General features: G+C 37.9%; 1 protein-coding gene and 1 long non-coding RNA gene across 3 annotated transcripts; one reads left to right on the forward strand and one right to left on the reverse strand.

Annotated features, from left to right (window-relative positions):
- Positions 1–4,602: 4,602 nt before the first annotated feature.
- LOC148104194 (uncharacterized) lies at positions 4,603–8,534 on the forward strand. The gene is made up of 3 exons (XR_015718652.1): positions 4,603–4,687; positions 5,835–5,970; positions 7,253–8,534. It is a non-coding gene; the product is annotated as an uncharacterized LOC148104194 (long non-coding RNA).
- A 2,175-nt stretch (positions 8,535–10,709) lies between these two features.
- On the reverse strand, positions 10,710–16,598 carry LOC118456060 (up-regulator of cell proliferation-like). 2 transcript variants are annotated; one of them, XM_087839306.1, is made up of 2 exons: positions 16,426–16,598; positions 10,710–16,075 (listed from the first exon to the last, which is right to left on the reverse strand). In XM_087839306.1, exons 1-2 carry the CDS (start codon positions 16,556–16,558, stop codon positions 11,397–11,399), a joined length of 4,812 nt encoding a protein of 1,603 aa, XP_087695432.1. In that variant the 5' UTR covers positions 16,559–16,598; the 3' UTR covers positions 10,710–11,396. The 2 variants fall into 2 exon arrangements, with proteins under 2 accessions (XP_087695432.1, XP_087695431.1); XM_087839305.1 differs by having other exon boundaries at positions 16,474–16,579.
- Between the last annotated feature and the right edge of the window lie 4,629 nt (positions 16,599–21,227).

Raw genomic sequence — 21,227 nt, forward strand, 5'->3', positions numbered from 1 at the left:
GCCATTCCAAGCTAGCTACACCAAGCTTCCTTAAGATGGCAGACTGCATACTGCCCAGAATTTGTCCTTGCGTTTGCAAAATCTCAGGTTCAGATACACATGACGCTTGTGTGATGTGCCTCGGACTGAAACGCCCAAGCGGCTATTTCCACACCAGGTTTATCTGAACACTGCACTTGCTTTACCCTGAAAATATAAATAGCAACACTTCACTGAGTTCTTTTGATTCCTCAGAGGCATCCGATGGAAGACAAAACACTGCTCAGTAGACCATTTAACATTTTATTACTTCTAGAAGGGAGATGCGTCCTGCATGACACGTTGCCACGGATCAAAATGGTGGTGTCCCCCCAACAGTTTTATTACAGAAGCTCTCTCATTCTAGTCTAAACAACAGTGTCTTAGTAACTTTCCACTAGAGATGGTCCCCTCTTATCTACATTTTCCCAGGCAAGCGTGAGCGAGTCTGCAGCTTTCTACTCCCCAAGGACACATGGTCTCATGCCTTTATTTTTCAGGGCTGTGTCCACTTAATACTACACTATATAACTTTATAAAACTTATTATTAATAAAAAGCATAACATTATTGAGGCACTGAAAAATTATTTATTCCCAACAGTCCCTCCTTTGATCTGATCAGATCAGATCGACACTACTATAAGTCATCAAGTATCATCATGTTGTCTTCAGATCCCCAACAGCCCTGTTAACCAACCTTACCAATAATAGCCAGATAGAAGGCACACAACAATCACCACAAATTACCCAATTAGCTGTAAAAATGGATAAGGAAACCCTAATGGACATAATACACCCCTTCCATTGGCCAAGGACAGACGTCATCCACTCCTCCAACGGATTATCAATTCCAAAATATTCATGCATTTATTATTTTTCTTAAATGATGTTTTGAGTCTTCGCAGGGCTCTAGTTACAGAACCATCTGGGGTTGCTGGGAATGAAAGTGCAGCACATCTCTCCAAACATTACACATACACACCCTTTTTACCCACTAGGTGTCTGCCCCCTTTAATGGTTGCACCATATGGGATGACTGCTGTGTCTGGGGAAATGTTACACATAAAAATCACAGACTACGACTAAAACAAATTATCAGATCTCCCATTACTTTTCAGCTCCCCCGATCTCCATTCTGGTTGTTTCCTGCTTTTCTTTGTGCTCAGACTAGAACCTCTGAGGGGCTTTTGACCTTCTTTACAGTTAAATAACTAATCTTCCAGGACGGGCGATTCTCTGCGCTCTTCTCCTCTTCTTTCTTCAACGTCAGGGGTTAGACTACCCTTCAGTTTGGTGTATAGATTAGGGGATTTATTCTGCCCCTATGTCAAAGATCTATGTGTTCTGGGGTGACATATGTGTCCCCCTTTTTTTTTGGCCAGACCCTTGGTCTGGTGCTTCTGGATTTCCGCCAACCCATTTGTGGTTATTGCTGTGGTTCTGGTGTCCATTCTCTCGTGACTAGCAGGAGCCCAAACGGCATGACCCTTGACCCCAAATACTGTCTTGGCAGTCTCTGTGTCTGTCTCTGCTGCAAAGGATCCTCGTATCTCCGTGACCTTGTCTGGTGTCTGCTCCTTCCTCTGTAAGAGACGGTAAAGGAAAACACCTCTTTGCCTAGCCTCAATTGTCCAATTTTGTCATCCATTGTTCTTCTAGTGATTCAAAGTTAGAATATCATGTTCGGGACTCTCTGACCTAGAGAATTTGTCTAATTATTATCTATGTGTGTAAGCGTGTTTGCAGTTGTTTTTCCTGAATACTATTGTTGTTTATATTTAATGCGGGAAGAAACGGTAAAAACTGTGTTTTATAAGGAAAGCGCTTGAAAGCACTCTCTGCCTGTGAGCAAAAACAAAACCAAAAAAACCCCACCCTTTCCTATTGGTGGAAAAATGTACCATGTCAACCAATCAAAAATGATATGGCAACATGGCATTTAGTTGTTTAGGAAAGGGGGAAGTTTTAGGAGTGACAGCGAAGTTTTGAGATGTGAGAGATTTGCAACGTTTAGCGTGTTTGGAGTCTAAAGTTAGTGTGTTGTCTTGTGTAGTTAGTGTGTAGTGTAGTCAATAGTTTTGTTGTATGTGTAAGAACAATGAGCCGACTGCTGAACGTTACAGGTGTTACAGGAGTGATACATCTCCTTCTGTCAGGCCTGCAGGTATCAGGCTTGGGATGTTCTCCTTTACCTCATAGTGGACAGAAATTATTTTTGGAGTGGCACAAATAATTTGTGTGGCATCAAATTTGATGCAGAACAGCTGATTGTTCTGTAAATAGTTTTAAATGTTTATTTTAAAAATCGCCTTTGCTGCATTTTTAGGTAAACAGCTGCAAAAAACTTTGTTGTTTGCATAACTCAGTTACTTTTTTGAAAAAGTAACTATATAATTAATTGCCCAACATTGGTCATTATATACTGTATTTTGCAGACAGAGAGTTACAGGACTCTCTCCCAGACCACAGACTCATAATACAAGTCAGAGCTTTATTTAAAATAAAATGTAAGTGAGCTGAAGCACTTCATTAAAAGTAGTCTAACATAAATCTAGATGCTGTAGTTTGATTATTTTAATAAACCATGTAACTTGGATGGATTTGATGCTGGCGTGGCCACAGTGCACACATCTGCTGTTGCTCACAGTGGTCCAAGGGACCGCTCAGGTAGTTTGTGTGTTCGCTTAGATACATGAGAAATTAGAGGGAACATTGCTCTCAAGCATAAGTATATAGTAGATTTCAAAATGGTATAACCATGCTAAATATAAGATGCCCAAGTGTGCACTAATGCACCCTAATGCAGGCCATTGAACTGTATGTTTATAAGTACATGAAGTGTACTTCTATCTCTATATCTGAAAAGAGTCTGTGTAAATAATTTCTGGATCTACTGATTTGTTTTTGTTGTAGCACCTCTTTTATTAAGTCTGTATTATAACCTGCAGATGATGAAATCCTCTTTATTTTAGAAATTTTCCTTAAACTATTTGATCAAGAAAGGTAACATAGCATTTAAAGACACATCTTAATGGAAGCAAAAGTGAAAATTGTCAATGAAGTTTATGTGACTGTTCATATAAAATCCAAAGAAGAGTGAAAATCCAAAAACTGCTGCAATTCTTTGTATCGATCTCCCTGTCTCTTTCTCTCTCTCTCTTTCTGTGTGTGTGTGTGTGTGTGTGTGTGTGTGTGTGTGTGTGTGTGCATGTGTGTGTGTGTGTGCGCGCATGCTTGGCAAAGGGGAGGTCATGACAGGAGCTTTCTGAGTTGACATTTCCCAGTACATCAACCATAATATCAGTTTGGAGACAGGACTTCCGGAGCTGTTGGTGAACATAGAAGTACAATCACTCATGACAAAGTTACTTTTTTTATCCACCATCATGTATTTTCAAACACTAAGTTGTAATTTTGTTTCATTTTTGAATGCATTTCCAATCGGCTTATTTTCAAGAGGTGCGGTTTTCAGTACACTTTATAGATATGAAACTCTGTTTTTTTTATTTAAGACAGTGTAAAAAAAAATCTAAATTTTCTGTATCACAATCATTTCTATAAAAACATGCTGTCTTTATGGGGATAATATGACACATATTTTGTGGTGCCTATTAATGATCTGTGGTCATTATTAAAGAGGAAACAAGAACAGGAAGCTTGATCCCAGGTTCTGTCCATTTTCATGACAAGTGACAGCACAGAGATCTGTTAAGGTGAGAATGTGGGGTTTTTTTATCATAAAGATTGTGATGTGAAGTATCAGCAGTATGTTAAAGTGTCACTACAATAATGCTGCTCGGAGAAAAAGGTGCTTTTTAGAGATGTTTTTAACAGAAGGCTTAAAGCACAAAAACTATAATTTTTGTTTGAAGAACTGAACAACTGAAGCTAGTCTGTAGTAAGGACATTGTATTTTGATAGACCAAGTGATTGTCCCTGTGAACCCTTGAAACGCATGCTGTTCTCGACAGTCGTTCACAACTCACCATTCTTCTGGCATGAGCTACTCAGTATCTCCACCTAAAGTGGAAAGTTTAAAACTTATCACTTAGAACTCTCTGCCAAGAAGTTGAAACCATTCAAGATTCTTTGCAAGTTTCCAAATTTTCCAGCAAGCCACCTAGCACTTTCAGACCATACATACCCCGTATTGTCAAAGGAAATACAAGCACATCCACTGCTGCTTGTAGGCTCTGATCATACCCACCTTATTACTCCTATTGCTCGTCAGACATGGCCCTTATGGGTCTCCTGCAGCAGTCAAAACCCGCTTAGGACGGACACTCCATGGTTCTATCACAGACGTCCAACCTCAGAACTGTTCAGTGCATACCCAGGAAAACGCTGCTAGGAACATGCCAAAGCAACAGGTGGCGATATATTCCTAACCGTGTAGAAATGTTGGCCAATCAGAAGTCTAGAAGCCTCGGTGCACTGTAAAAAAAATCCGTAAAAATACAGTACAATCTACTGTATAAACGTGAAGGAATTTTCCGTATTAATAATTTACAGGTATTTTTCTGTATTTCTCAACTACTGCAATGCATTGTGGGAAAAAGAACCCGAAAAGGAGGGAAAAGTAAGCGCAAGAGCAGCCATTAGGCTTCTTTCAGGCTTCATCTAGATTTTGGACTCTGAAGTTGGAGAAACTGCCTTCAAATTTCTGTGGTAAGTATTAAAACTCATGTTTCCTTATATTAAAATAATGTTTTTTAAAAGACTCCACGTTTTTATTTAGAAAGAAATGTTAATTTATTTGTTAACTGGTTTCGGCTGTCTCCAGACAAGTCAGGAATATTTTGCTGACTCATTTTTTAAAATAATTGTTATTTAGGTTTAACATGACTTAAGCTTTCCATTTTAGTTAATGTTAAAATTATTTTTACTGTGATACCGCCAGTTTTGCCCTTCAGTGGCTGAACAAGTTTTCATATTATAGTTAGCTGTCTGTGTCTCTCTGGGTATTACACAGCTGTGACTGCTAACTAGCTAATTAGCGAAAGTCAGCGATGTGGATAACTGGGAAAAGTGAGAAATTTATGGTTCTAGAAATTATTCTAGGACTCTAATAAGTACTGTATCAATACCTGTGTTTTACAGTTGGCTCTACTGTACACTTTAAAGGGTTTCAGGCAAAGTTACATTAACACTAGTTTAAGCCTCAGACCTTCCTGGCTGACGCTAGCAAATGCTAATGTTAGCCTCTGATTTGGGCTGCTAAAGTAAATACTTTTAGCTAGCTGACCAGCATAGATTATTTCGGTGGTTAACAGACTGTAGTGGTAATATTATTGAAAGTATAATTTCACCTCAGCACATTTACAATTATGTCTATTTTGTAGCACATAGAAATGTTTAGTTAATATTTACAGACACATTTTCCCTGTAACTGTGTTTTTACTCCAACATTTGTTGAAAATGTAATTTATGAAATGCTGAGCAGCATTTCTAGTATGTGGAATATTTTTGTCACCCACTGTGCTAATGTGATTAAATACTAATAATTATTACTAAAAAAAATTCAATAATAAATCAATAATAACTATTTCTTGATTGAACTATAATGTAAGCGCAGTGCTGGTGTGCAGGGTATTTATATGCCTTGTGGGGGATGCTGACATATTATAAACTTTTGTGTCTATATCAAGCTCTTAGCCAAATATAAGCAGAGATATTTGTATCTTTCTTAAAAATCCAGATCCTTATAGATTATTTGAGAAATGGATCAACAGCTATCACTACTTGAAGCACTCTAAGTCCTGCAGTGGAAAAATATCCCTTATTTCACCTTTGATCACACACTTTGGTTTTCCAGTGCAGAGCAATGGCCAAGAAAAGGAAAGACTTCCCCGAGTGGAAAAAAAAGATGAAGATACAAGCTGGTGATGATCGAGACCAGCTGGTCTCAGGAAATGAAGAAAAACCCTGATCACCTTCTCTACAGAAACAAGGTGAGTTTAATGTTGTGGTTGATTTAGTTTTTCAAGGTATGTATGTTACTTTAATTATAAACTGCTTTTGTTGCAACCGAATGGTGTTATATGTATGCAACTCTACGTGAATTATAATCCTTTGTAGGGCTGTGTGATATGACCAAAATCTCATATCCCAATATAAGACATTTCTCTCCTGATAACGATAAATATCACAAAATAGTGCATTTTCTGTAAATTCTGTGATTCTCGGGCAACTTGACTTATGTGAAGTGTTTTCAGTTGGGTGTCGTGTACTTGGAGTCGAGTGTTTTGACCGATGCATGAAACGATACATTTTTAGACATGAGTTTAAACGGCCGCCATTTTCTTTCCGAGTATTTATTACACAGCGTGCTGCGAGGAAAAGCCTGTTCTAACGTTTGAGTCTAAGGATTATTTTGAGCACCTGACAACTCTTTTTTGCTTTTCATTCGTAAACTCTCTCAAAACTCTTTCATGTGATTCTTGTGTAGGTGGTTAAAGAGGTTTGTTGTGTTTGAGTGGTGGTGGGGACCAGTTTGTGGCATAATTTGCATAGTACAGTTTTCTGGGGCGTGTCAGACTTTTCATAACCAAACCATTTCCATTGCCCCTCGTTTAACAATAAGGTCCTTGATTTCTTTTGACTGGTCCTTCTGTTTGGAGCTAGCTGGTTCTGCCTCATTCTTGCTGGCCATGCTGGTATTCTCTGTGCCTTCATCTGCGTGGTGACTGTAAGCGCCATTTATAGTCACTTCATGTTTTTATTTGAGGTCATTTGTTTGATGCATATTCTGAAAATTTGTTTGAGAATAATGTATATCATTTCAGTTTATTTTGAAAAGTCTCAACAGAAACTTGAGCTTTATTGTGAAAGGTTTATGTGGAAAATAAACAAGCGGACAGTGGAGCCACACAATGGTTTTACCGTCATTGTTGGTAACGAAAGTACGCGTAAAAACAGTCACTTGTCCATCCATAGTGTGGTTATTGTAAGTATAAGAGAAAGAGAGAACTTTAAGAAATAATATAGCAACTACAGTGACCATCAAAATCATGAAAAAAATATTGCCGTAAAGAGTTTATTTTGCAACACCACAAAACAAACAATAGTGTATAATATGAAACAATAGACATTTTTATATCGTCATCTGATATATATCGTCATATCGCACAGCCCTAATCCTTTTTTGTTTATGTTGTTTATGTTCTAGGTAAAAAAAAATATAAAAATACAAACTTTTTAAAAATGTCTTGTTGTTTCTCTTTTTTTCCTCAGAATAAATTGCGACTAGTCTCAATGGCTGACATGGAGGAGCAACACAGCGACACGTTAACCCCGACTGCTGCAGTTCCTGTATGAACTGAGCAACTCTGAAAATCCAAGGAAAAGCTGAGTGTATTTTATTTAAAGGTCAGATGGACCTTGATGTACTAACATGCAGGCTGCATTCAGGACTTTGTCACACTGGTATATGAAGAGTGGTAACAAGACTTTGTAGTAATTTGTCTTACTATTGTCTTATTTGTTGTGATTTAGGTTCTGTGGGCACAAGCAGAGGTTTTTGTTTGTAACCGTAACCTTGTTTTCAGAGCCTTGTCTAACATCTAATGGTCATGAAATATGTCAGACTTTTTCCTCTACTTAAACAGCTAAGAGCATTTGAACACTGTGGAGAAAAAGGTGTGCATTAAGGATTTTGAACTATGATGTTTAAGTGTTGTCATTGCTGAGGATTCGTGGACACAGATCCTTATTCACTACGCTGCTGTTTACAGTTTAACTTTTCATCAGAACAAGCACTACTAATTGTACTTTGCTCCTCACTGACAAACAAGTCCAGTAAATACACTTTTCTCTTTAAGTTTGGGACAGTAATCTGTCTTAATTTATTTTGTGTTTTAGTTATCATATGGGGAAAAGTCCTGTGGTTATCCATCCGTCCTGTTCGAATAAACCCAAAGTTCAGGAACATCTTCTTTAGATCTGTTCAGTTTTGGCACCACTTAAACAGTCAACAAATTTTGACTCAAGTATGTTATAGTATGTAAGGTAAAGACCCCAAAGAGTTAATCTCAGACGAATGTTCACACAAATGTGAATTACATTCACTTCATTAATGAAGTGAATGTAATTCAGTAATCAAAGGTGTTTGGCTATAACTGACTACATGTGTATACTGTATCATAAGTGGACAGACATGGATGTAAACCACACCTTAACCATTTGGCTGAGGCAAAACTACCACAAGGCAGTGATTCTAACTAAAAGGTACTCTGGATATTATTAAATATGAACATATCGTTAAATATGACATTTTTTGTTTGTCAGGTGTCCTGTTTGAAGAAAACACTTGGTAGACACACTAACACTTGAATGAATGTAAATAAACACATTTACATGAGGGCAACCTGATTCCAAGGAAATAAAAATGCTCAAATTTGAAAACTTGTGAGTTATTTTGTTCATGTATCAGCTGTTTAGTCGTTTTATGACAAGATGGATGCTGTCATTATATTTTATAATGTGTTTGAGTTAAGGAGAATAAAAGAATATTTAACATTCATTGTACCAATGTTGTTGTGTACGAAGCACAAATTAATTTAAGTTTTAATTTGTAAATTTTTGAGTACATGGTGTACTAGGTTGTAATTGCATAGAAATATACGTTTAAGGATATAAAGAACTATATTTAATGAGTTACAGTGAAAAGAAGTGCTTGGAAATAGTAATATAAACAGAAATTTCAATTTTTCTATTAACGGAAAATATCAGTTAATGATACAGAAAATATACTGTGAATAAACGGAATTTTCCATTTTATAGCTGAAGGAAATGTCCGTAAATAGTACAGAGAGTATACTGTAAATCTACAGAATCTTCCGTTTTATCATTTACAGAAAACTCCGTCAAACGTCCGTAAAAAAACAGAAAATGTACTGGCAGAAAATTACCAGGACATTTTCCGTTTTTCTACGGAATTTTTTTTTACAGTGTGGGAAATAGTAAACAAGGATGGGGCATAGAAGCAGAACCGAGTCGTATGTGTGGAGGGACAGTAACTGTGTGTGTATATGTAAGCATTTAAACACTGCAGAGAGTACAATTAACAGTAACAGTATTGTAGAAATTCATTTCACCGAAACAATAACGTGGCGCACAGTGTGACGTCAAAAAATGCGCACACCTTTGACGCTGCGTTTTCTGCATTTTCTCCGTTTTTCTCGTCCACACGTAAATGCAAAAACAGAGTTTTCAAAAATATCCACCCTGGCCGGAGTTTTTAAAAATCTCAGTGTTCAGTGTGGACGTAGCCTTAGATTCGCAGTGAATCCTTCAAATTTGGGAAAAAGAAGGATTTGTGGGCCACAAATGGGCACACTTTGTTGTGCTGTGACATAATTGGCCTACACCTTGCATATCGGACTTGCAGACTTGAGTATTGAGAAACAGCCCATCAGTTCATGGTTAGAAACGAGTCAAGTAAAAAAAAGCAACAAACATTTTAGTCCAAAAGGATTGTTGCATGGACTTCATTTGTAAGTGGGAGAAAGGACTGGCTCAATTCATTGCAGCAGCAGCTAGTAGTGGCACTTCTGGTCTGCCGTAGCAACTAGTCCTGCAACTACTCCACCAGATGTGCACTTGCTGTGCTGTTTATACAATCTTTGTTCAACTTAAACTCAAGACTTAGGATTATGAAAACTGCTAAAGACATTAAACGTATTCTGATTGTAACCCCTATAGACCTGGGGTTTTTTTTTTTCGCCTTATACTATTATTTCAAACACCTTATTATTATTATTGATATTTATATTTAAAAGTGCAATACTGTAATTTTCTGCTGCTCATTCCTGTGCAATATCCCATCTGCCCTCCCGTCATATTTCTTTTCAAGATTTTCTTATTTAATCACTAGTTTCTTGGAAACTCCGGTGAGTTACTAAAAATGATAAGTTAGCAGGAAAACCTATGCGAATTTTAAATGTGGTAACTACTCTGTATTGTCTAAATAAGCTAAAACCAGTTGGAGTACTTGAACTGTGTGTGAAATGGAGTGTTATATTTCATTGTCTATTTGATTAGGCACTTTCACAAATGCACCATACTAATGCAAGATGCACTTTTATTTTAGTTGTACATGTTATTCAGTGCCTTTTCTGCACATTGTCATTTCAGTTATGAGTTATTTTATATAAATGAGTTGTTTATACAATAATACTAATTTATATAATTATATAATTAAGTTACAAACATTTCATGATTTGATTACACATGCCTTAAAAAGGGGTGTATAAATATATTTGAATGCTCTAGAAAAATACAAATTGAATTCATAGAAACAGAAACAATGTTAGAACAACAGTGTACTTGATTTTGAAAACTTTATGAGATCTCGTTTTATTTAGAAAAACTGTTAAGAACTATTTTGTTCATTGCTCTGTACTGTATATGCAGACTATTTTTTTGTGATCCTGGATCCTGAAGTTGGTTCTGGATATGGATGGCGAGCCAGACCCTGTGAAAACTCTTGGCGAAGAGACAGTCACATGGACTATATCCAAAATTTTGTGAAAAGCTCAAACCCATGAAAGACACGGTTTACCCCACTTCCTTTGTTAGAGAACAGGGAGGATAATTTTTCACATAATTTTAATAAGAAACTAATTTATAAAACAGATGATGAAACATACGATATGTCAAGAAAAATACATGTTATTTTTTTCAACAGATTTATTGATCTGATGTCACTGCAATTTATAAAACACAATAGAAAGTCTCATTTTGATAACACACCCAACCAGAGACATTAAAACACTGAATATACTGTGTGCTTACACAAAAAAGGCATATAGCTCATCAGGATCAATTCACCACCTGGTCTACCTTCTCCCTGTGTATAAACCTATCGTACACAGGGAACCATGCTGTGAAAATATGGTGAGACAGAAGTGGGCTCTGAGGGATGGTGGATTGAATTACAGACTACAATTTATTTTTTATTTTTTGTAGATAACACACAGTTTGATCCACTGTTTGCTATTTGTGTAAGTGTAAAGATAAGACTCCTCAAAGAAACACAAATTATTTATAAAGTCTGAGTCTCTTTTTTGTTTTTACTTTGTTATTGAAAAAAAGAAGAAAACTGACTTATCCATAATAGAAATGTGAATATATCAATTACCAAAAAAAAAGAGAAGAAAAACAACACACACAAAACATATATTTGATATCAGATTATTTTTCATTAATTCAGTTAAATTGAACTCAGGGGAAGAGTTCCACACTGGTAAATTTTCTGTGTACTGAGAGTATTTTACTTTTGGCTCAGAAGATATTGAGACATTTTCTTTAATATTACAAAAACCACATCTACGATATCTTCTGTACAGCAGAAGGAAATGAGGAGCAATACGAGTAGTTACTTGTATGCCTCATCAAGACTTTTTTCTGCCTGATATTTATTGATTAGATACCAAAATAATGGGATGTTAGCACATTCTGCTTTATATCGTACAGCAAAATTCTCGTTGTATTTTGTCATTACATATTTCCAGTAGTCTGATGCTTTGAGACTCTTATCTGGCTGAATATCCCAGTCCTTATAAATTTTCTTGTATTTCTTATAAGGGTGCCATTCATTGTTTGTATGACTGCAACGAAATCTGTTGTCACTGATCACTGAGGATGAGCATATGTCAGTGACAAGTCGCTCTGTCCGCTTCCACCTGTATCTACCCAGACCTTCTGGTCTATGCAGTGAAGCAAAGTGTTCAGTATGGACTTTTCCTCCTGCATCACAGGGAGCTTTGCAGAATGGACACTGTTTGCCACAACCAATCAATTTGTTGAAAAGCTCATTCTGAGGCTGCACATGGAGATGTTGTAGTTTCATTTCAAAGGTAGATTTTTTGAACTTCTTTCTAAGAGTTTCTGGCATGTCATTCACAGATGCCGTGAGACAGTCAGCAAACTGTTCCTTGTCAGCATTGTTCAGTATCATAAAAGCACCAAGAGCATCCTGGGAAATGACCAATTTATCACCAAGTTCTTTGCAAATATCTTTAACAAAAGCCTTGAAGCCATCACTCTTTCTGGTTTTTGCCTTTTCAATGGCAGAATTTATGCTGTCAATACATGACTGCAGATGTCGCTCCTCAAACTCAAAAACTGTCGACTCATTTGAGAAGTGCTCCTTTATTTGTGCGAGTATCCATGTCTTTACATACTTCTCATATGAGCGAATGTAGCTCACATAGTTTTGAAAATCCTCCTTGGAGAGCAAATCCAGTAAAATTGAATACTGGAAGGACATTCTTGTGCTGAAATGCTCGAGTTTCCTCATTTCATCAATGATATCAGGACCCAGGGAGCGATTAACAAAGTCTTCAATGGCAGGCTTCAAACATCGATTTGTAAATTCTTTTGCCTTCTTCTGACACTGATCTCGTTTATGAAACACATCTTTGAAGTCTTCATGAAACTTTTTCTTGTTTTTAATGAGACATCTGTACGGATCATTTTCTTCTATGAAATCTTCGTGCATTTTCTGAAACTTTCTGGCTGCAAATCCACAGATGTGCTGTTTTAGAGAAACCTCAAACTCGATGTTTATCGTATCATCTTGATGGTTTTTTAGCTTCTCATCAATCATGCGGAGGATCTCCTGGATGTAAGTGTCATGGTAATCGTTTCTTCTTTTCACTTGTTCATTCACAAGGTCAGTGCAAGCAGCTATGATGCTGTCAGCCAGATCTTTTATGTGATCCTGACCAGTCAACCACTTTTTTGTTCTGTGTTTAACATTGTTGAACCATCCTTCAGCTGTATATTTGAAAGACTCTTTTCCAAAACTTTGCAGACTCCGTTCACTTAATAACTCATTTGCACGGCTCCCCTTATGTTTCAGATTTTCTCTCAGACAGTAGGACACTCTGTCTGTGACATTCGAGGTTTTTTGTTCAGCGAAAGAAAGTTTTTCTAAAGTTTCCCTCCACATCTTCTCAAACTCTTTGTCCAACTCTGCGTCTGTCATTTGGATGTTTTTTTTCTGACATTTATCAATTAATGCACACACTGCTTTTTCAATCTCTTTCGTATGATTGTCTTTGATTTTATCAATTTCTGTCATTCCCTGTCTGATTTCTGCTGCTGCTTCAAGCTGATACATTGCACCAGTTTCTATTTCACGACGAAGGACCTTTGCACTGTTTGAGAATTCCTCTTTGTATCCTTCAACCAGATACACATGACCCTCTGTTTGCTTGAAATATTGTCTCAGATTGTTCAGAATCTTTGTCTCCCATGCAGACAGCACTGTGGAGGCTTCACTTTTCAAAGATCTGAGAAATTCTCTCATGTCAGATGTTTCTGATTTTGCTGCAATGGTACCAAAATTGTGAATTTTTGTTTCTGCATTTCTTACCCAGGTGTACATTTCTTTTCTGAACTCCCACTCCCATTTATTGAACTCTGTGCAGAGCTTAATGTATGCATCAGCTACGAGGCTGTTTCTGAAGCTGAAGATGAAGTTTTCATGCTTTACTGCATTCCACAGACTTTTCACCCACTTTTTAAACTCCATGATATTATTAGCAGATGACTCACAGTTTCCCAGTAGTTGGATGATGTTTTTCTTGAGCTCATATACAGCCTCACTGTATCCTGCATTAACTGGTGCCATTGGTGGGTTTCCATTCCACAGTCCAGGAATGTACCAGTTCCCAGTGTCTGGACTGTACTCCATCACATCAGTGAAGCCCTTGTTCCCCTCTTTCTTTTCCATTTTGGCTGCTGCCTGAGTCATCTCATTTAACTGATCCAGGAGCAGTTTCCTGTCTCGTAAGTTCTTATCATGGGCTGAAACATCCGACACATTCTGGTGAACAAACTGACATTTAGGCTTTTTGCCCACCTCCTTCATCCTGAGAAAAGCGTGCACAACTATTTGTAGGATATCTTTCATTTCAATTAAATTCTCCATTGCAATGTTGACAATGGTGACATCACTCAGCCCCACAACAAGTGTAGCAAGCTCATTGTCGTGCTCATAGCTGTTGTCCAGTTGTGCAAGTTCTGGTGACTTTAAGCCCTCAGTGTCAATGATCACCATGAAGTCACAGTTTAGGACATTTTTCATGTCTTCATTGATTTTGATGAGCAACATAAAAGCACCTCGAGTACATCGACCACTGCTGACTGCAAACTGCACTCCAAACATGGTGTTAAGGAGAGTGGACTTTCCTGTGCTCTGAACTCCAAGAACTGTGACTACTCGTATCTTACTGTTTGGAGACACCAAGTCACTGAGCTGAGAGAGAACATCACTCGCCCATCTGAGAGGGATGTTGGATGCATCTCCATCTACGAGCTCAAGAGGAAATCCATCAAGCAACAACTCTGCACACAGTTTGGGCAGATGCTGCAATTGTTGACGTGATCTGTCTTTTTCTGGAAGAGACAGTGAAGCTTCATAGATCTGACCCATTTCACGGAAGAAGTGTTCAGTTCCCAGTGAGCTGTTGGAAATTTGTTTGTCAATTTCTTTGATCTCCTCTTTGTTCTCAGAGTTCTTGCATTTTTCTTTATATTTCTCCCTGAGTTCAGACAGTTTTATACGAGACACATTATCGAGGTTCATTCTCATCCATTTCAAAAAATAAAACCTCTCTGTTCCTGGGCTTGATATCCCAGTGATGAAGTTTGTCATAGCTGTCGATATCTCATATGAGTTCTGCTTTTTCCGCAGTTCTTCTTTCTGTTTCTGAAGATCACTTTTGTAATGTTCTATATTTTTAGACCCAACATTTCGAAGTCGAAACTCTTCCTTCTGTAACGAGGTCAGTGTTTTCCATATTTGGCCTTGTCTGGGAAGCTCATCTTCTTTATATTTATGGATGTCTTGAATCCCTGCAGTGATGGTTTTTGCATTTTTCTTTGCAGTCTGGCACTCTGGTGCATCTTCATCAACCAGGATTCCCAGTTCATGGGCAACGTCCACCATCTTCTCTATTTTCATCTTCAGCTCTGATTTCTCAACCACATTTCTGACAGTTTTCCTCAAATCTTTTACAAAGTCTGCATCATTTTTCTGCTTTGTCTTAATAATGATGTTATTTTCAGTTAGATCCAATGCAGTTGCTACTTTTTCCAAAGCATCTAAATTGAAGCGCTTGCTCTCAAAGTTACCAACCAAGAAGATCTGTGCTTTTTTGTTCTGGCTTTTAAGTAGACTGATCACAGAGTCAGACTCAGAATCCAAATGATCAAAGAAGACAAAAACTGCTGCAGATGTCTGACACAAAAAGGTGTATTGTGTTTCAAATGAAGCAATGTCTCCACGAAGGTTAGCTACAGCCACTGGCTGATTGAAAATGTCAATGTTTGTGTTTCCACCAGGAAGATACCAAGTAATTTCAGTCAGTCCATTGGAAATTCTTCTTGGACTGTCACCACACTCCATGTTGTGGTGAACAAAGGTGTCGTGGTACTGCTGAGAATTGCTCAGAAGCTCATTAAGAAACTTTGACTTGGACAAGGAGCACTCACCCAGTCTGACAAAAGAGACCATTGGAAGTTCAGAGAGAACAATCCTTTCTTCAATGAAGCCCTTTGACTGTGAAAGAGACTGAGGTCTGTACTTTTTAACAATGTCTCTCATGGCCCACAGCATGAGTGTGCACTGTCCTGTGTCACAATTAGGAAGCAGCAGAGGGACAGAGAACTGACACATGGACATTTTTAGTGCCATTTCCTGCTGTAGAAAACCATCAGAACACAGAAAGAGAGAAATGATTATGTCGAGGGGGTTTACCATGCTGTCTTTGTTTGGACTGCTGACCAGATGTTTAAGACTGAACTTTTCACTCACTGATTTATCATCACTGTTTGTTTCAGGCACTGATGTGCATTTCACATTCCTAGCAGTTACATTAAACATCATAATTTTCTTTAGAAAATACCATGGAAGGTCTGATTTACACTTGGCAGGTTCATCAGTGATGCTCCTCTTGTCAATCTCAAGTATTGTGCTGAGTGATAACTTCTCTCTGTAGTTCTGCTTCAAGCCCATTTCTTCCAATAAGCTCTCCAGGTGTTTCACTGTGGATAGAAAGATATGTATTATTTCCAAAGTAACTATTGTCTCTTTAATATTGCAAGACACCGATCTAAAATTAATGGCTTTGTTCACACAAGAACTTAAATTACGTGTTGATCTGATCTATTGTGCCCTCTGTGCTAACCTTTATAGGTTATACCGTGATTATTCTGCAACAGTTTATCAAAATATTCATTAACTGTACCTTTCACCTTTTCACAATTTGATGTTTTCTATGCTCTATTGAGGATAAAATATGGATTTATGATATTCAAAAACATTGCATTCTGTTTTTATTTTCATTTTAATCAGTGTGCCAACTTTTTTCAAATTGGGGTTAACTTTGACTTACTTGTATGTGTGTGTGTGTGTGTGTGTGTAGGGGTAACAACAGACTGACCTTTGGTTTCATCCTTTATGTCTTCAGGAGTCTGGCTGGACTTCTGTTCCTCTGGTTTCAGGTTGTCTGGCTCTGATTTCTTCATGTCTGTCGACTCTTGCTCAGTTTTTTCCTCTCTGCATGTAATCACTGTGTGGTTCTCACTTTCACCACCAGGAGGGTCCAAATGCTGAGAAGCTGACTCAGTGCTGATGTTAAAAACTGTTGTCTTCACATGACAACAAGACGCTGTGGGGATAATGATAGTAGTATTGATAATATTAATAATGGTTGTATTTACAGAGCTCACATCATCATTTCCTGTCATTGTGTAAGGCGGTGTACTGGACACACAAACTTTTAGTTTAACACCTTCACTTTTACTCAGGTTTGTGTAATTACTTGTACACAGGGGCGTTCCCCCCCTCCACCATTAACAAATGGTTCAGCCCATAGCGGGACTGGCTTTTTTCTTGTTTTCAGTAGCAAGCGATGCTTATGATTGTGCCAGAGCACATTCTGAACAACACCATGGGAATTTCGCTTTTTACACAGGTGGGTGGATGTTACACTCTGGGAATGGAAGAAAGGTGAGTGTTATTGACCCTCCGTGGTCCACTGACACGCTGCACCTCCAAATCACATGACTGAAGTAAGCTGACATGGCAACAAGCTGCAGCCACGCTGAGTCTCTATTTCAGCCCACATCGAAAATTCGGACTTCAAAGTTTTTAAATTTTAATTATAGGCCAGTAAATCCAGAGTTATGATAATATATATATATATAAGCCACGCTTTGTTCTAAATACTGTCGTCACGTTTCTGTGTGTGTTTTAAGCGTTTTCTAAGGACAGCACGAAAACAGTAAAGAAAGAAAAAAAGCCACCTCTTTCCTATCAGTGGAAAAATGTACCATGTCGACCAATTAAAAAAACAGTCAACACGTGGGATTTGATTGTTTAGGAAGAGGGAGGGTTTTGTAGTGACGGTAACAGCAGCGAGACAGAGCAAGCGAGCGAGAGAGAGAGTTTTTAGATGTGGGAGATTTGTAACGTTTAGTGTGGAGTGTATACTTAGTGTGTTGTGTTGTCTTGTGTAGTTGTTCTGTTGTGTAGTCGTTTTGTTTTGTGTGTCAGTGAGGGCACTAATGAATGTCACTAAGGCACATTTGCAATGTAAACACTGTCACTAAGTAGGAAACCAGCGGAGTGATACACTACCTGTTGTCAGGCCTGCAGGCTTATCTCTGTGCTGTTCTCCTCTGTCTTTTGGTGGACAAACTTTTTTTTTTTACTGGCACACATCATTTGTGGGGCATCTTATTGCAACACCTGATTGTTCTCTCATTTTAGTTTTAGTAATATTTTTAAAATGTTGTACAAAATGAAAAAACGGCAGGTGTATTGGCTGCATTTTTAGATAAATAGCTGTATATGTTTACAAAATGTACAATTTATATTTGCATTTCAAGTTATAAAAATTGACTGTTTTTTTTTTACAGTAAAAATTACTAATAGGATTTTTAAGTTCTTTGTGTGATTTCAGATCAGTAATACTAATGCAGTATGTCAGTCAAAACAACTAAATTCAGTTGAGCTGAAAAGAATGATACCAAACAAGGCAAGGGGGAAAAATAAAATGAAACAATTTGAGGGTGAAATACAAACGTAAACTCAAAAGGAGTCAAAAATGGCTGGTTGTATTTCAGACCTCAGTGGGTTAACAACAAATCATGAAAAATTTGGTTTAAATTTTTGTTCATGACAGTGCAGATTTCTGACATTTTGTGTAATTTGAGCTGTAACAATGTGATTGTTTTCTAACAAAAAACAGTGTGAAATTTATGTTAGACTTGTGTTTGTAAATGAACCGCCCCATGTTGTGTAGCTTTCCGGATTTTATACTTATTGGGCTACATATTTACTTATTATACAGGCTATACAGTACATAGAATCAAAACTCACATGTTTTATGTAACTACAGTGTGTAATTATATGGGCTACAGACAATAATTAAGTTCTAGACTATATTTATATGAAAAACATGTATACTTACTGCATTTGAATCATTTAACCCTATGTAACCACCTGCATATGTGTTTGAAAAAAAAAGGCTTCGATTTTGCCACCGCATTTGATTTCTTTGCCACCCACATGCCACCCTAAGAAAATTTCTCTAGATCCGCCCCAGCTTGTACAGATTTGACAGTAATTTAACTCAGATGATTTAGTGCACAAATGTTTTCTGCAGATTAAATACCTTATTTTAAAAAATTAAACAGGGTGAAAATGAAAGGACACACAGAGGTCATTATATTTAACTAAAAATAAACTTAAAAAATAAAACTAGATGTGAAAAAAATAATATTTTTTTTACATAGTTTTTTAAACTGTTGTTAGGAGCCGTGGAAATAAATCGTTTGCAACATAAAAATGCACCCAATGCAATTTTATCACCACCTGCTTTACGGTTCAATATCAAATCATAAATCAAACTGCACAAAGAATAGGGGGGGGGGGGAAGCATTAAACAACCTACCGTTACAGAAGAGATCTATCCATCTAACCTTTTCTGCTTCTGCACTAAGACTGGCAGTAAGACTGTTTTCTTATTTCTGTAGATAAGACACTTCCTTTGAATTCTTCTTATACTGTAGTGCAGCAGGGATTCTGACCACCCCTTTTATACTATTAGATGAACACTTTCATTTTCACTCAAGATCATGTGATTTCTTGTAAAGGGGTTTAGTGCCTCACTTATTTTCATAAGGCAGTGTAGCGCAGGGGGAATTCTAAACGCCCTTTCAGTGAAGCGTAAACATGAGAATTACAATAACTTTATGTTCCACACAAACATGCGAACACAAAAATAATGCTGCGCAGCTGTGTAATGTGCTTCAAAAGTTTAATTTAAATAGTGTGCAATAAGTAAGACTACGATTACTGTTTCTGTGTGGCCTAACCCACTTTCTTCTTAGAGGGGTAAGATTAAGGGTTTAATTTTTGAGATGTATAGAGGTTGCAGTGGCTCTGAGCTATGTGCTCTAAAATCATTTGGAGGAAATGGTGCTGGTAGCAGCCAAATGTTTTAGTCAAAGTTTTCCTCACTCTTAGCTTGATGTAGGCCTGTGTTTGTAACTGCAGTTAAGGTTCATAAACCCAGTTTTGCGTGATAGTTTTAATGTACTTGGAGACACATTAGACATATTACAAACTTATCACATGAGAATTTGTTATATTGTGTTGGCTTAACAGGACCTTTGCACTGGTCGTAGCCACCTCTTTTTTTCTTGGCTATACTAGAAATTTAACAAGTGGGAGTTTAGTGAAACTCCAACTGTAGAGCAGTTTTTTCACTGTGCAAAAGCCCAACTACTGGCCATTCCAGTGGGCTAGCATATTGAAATTGGTCTAGTTCTTGTAAAACACACACACACACACACACACACAAACAACAACAACAATTAAGAACTAAAATATGCACTGCGCTTGTTGAGATCCTTCACAGCAGTTCATTTTGGAGGTGGATGCCTTTTATTCAGGAGTTGGTGCCATGCTCTCAAAGAGAAGATTTAATGTATCCCCTGCCTTCCTCTCCTGCTCTCTCTCTCCCACAGGATGTAATTATGACATATGACGCTATGCCAGGTGGGCCAATTTCACCACTAGATTTAACCTAGCTATCACCTACAGATCTGGATCCCACAATGTGAAACCAGTCCTCTCCCATCAATTTTTCACCTCTAAAACCACCTCCGAGGGTGCCAGAGTCCTTCCACCTTCCTGCGTCATCAGCTCACTGACTTGGGAGATTAACCCACTGGTCAAAAACACCCAGAGAAATGAGCCTGACCCAGGTAATTGACCACCTAACTGTCTTTTTGTTCCCTGAAGTGTCTGTTTTCAGGTTATACATTGGGCCTATACTGCTGTTCATTGTCACCCCAATAGAAATCGCACCATCTCCTTCCTACAACGCCTGCTTTGGTGGCTGTTAGGTCTGGGCTCGCAGGCCTCGCTAGCTGAGAGACTTATCACCGTGAACAAAAGCAAAACAACCAGAGCTCAATCGGTTTTTAGTTGAGCAAAGGAAGCCTGGTCGGAATTTCAGAGTTCCAAGGTCTTTACCCGAACTCAGCCAGCTCCAAACTTCAGCCTCCCCTCACAGCCTCAAATTTATAAGCTTGTAACATATCTGATGTAAAGTTCATCTTCTCTGATTATGTTCTAGTTGAGGCTAGTTTATTGATTGAAAACAGTTACACAACCCCCCATTGTAAAACCCATATGGTGTGTTGAAAAGCTAAGGCACTGTGTGTGCATGCACGTGCAAACATGTGAGTGCGTGTATGTGTGTCTCTGTATATGTGACTTCCTGCTAGCTATATGTGGTTACAACCGTTTAACAACATCTCTAGTCACAAAAAGGGTTATCTCTCCTCACCCCATATATGGCTCAACTCCTTTAACGGTGCACCAAATTCAAGCATAGGTGAAACCATAAAGGCAGGAAGTGAACATTCCTTACCAAATAAGGAAACCAGAATCTTACATGCAAGTGTACCTGCAGTTGGAAACTATTGCTAAATAGCTTCCACCAACATCCTACATGTAAGGGAGGAACATAGAAATATCTAAACATGCAGTTCAAGACAAGGTTTACAACTTTAAGCACAACAATGGCAACTTTTAACAAAATCACTCCAACAGTCGCCATCTCTCATTAAGGATGTCTGAGACTGAGGCTGCATGTTCGTTCTGTGCTCAAAATGAGAA

This window comes from Neolamprologus brichardi, chromosome 3, assembly GCF_056152115.1.
Source record: "Neolamprologus brichardi isolate AB-2024 chromosome 3, ASM5615211v1, whole genome shotgun sequence".
In the NCBI taxonomy this organism is placed as follows: Eukaryota; Metazoa; Chordata; class Actinopteri; order Cichliformes; family Cichlidae; genus Neolamprologus; species Neolamprologus brichardi.

Bases quoted from the DNA above. Each gene is read 5' to 3' on its own strand.
- LOC118456060 (XM_087839306.1), bottom strand. From the start codon at position 16,558: ATGAAGAAATCAGAGCCAGACAACCTGAAACCAGAGGAACAGAAGTCC. The intron at 16,076-16,425 runs GTAAGTCAAAGT...TTCTATCCACAG, and splicing joins ACACACACACACACATACAA to TGAAACACCTGGAGAGCTTA.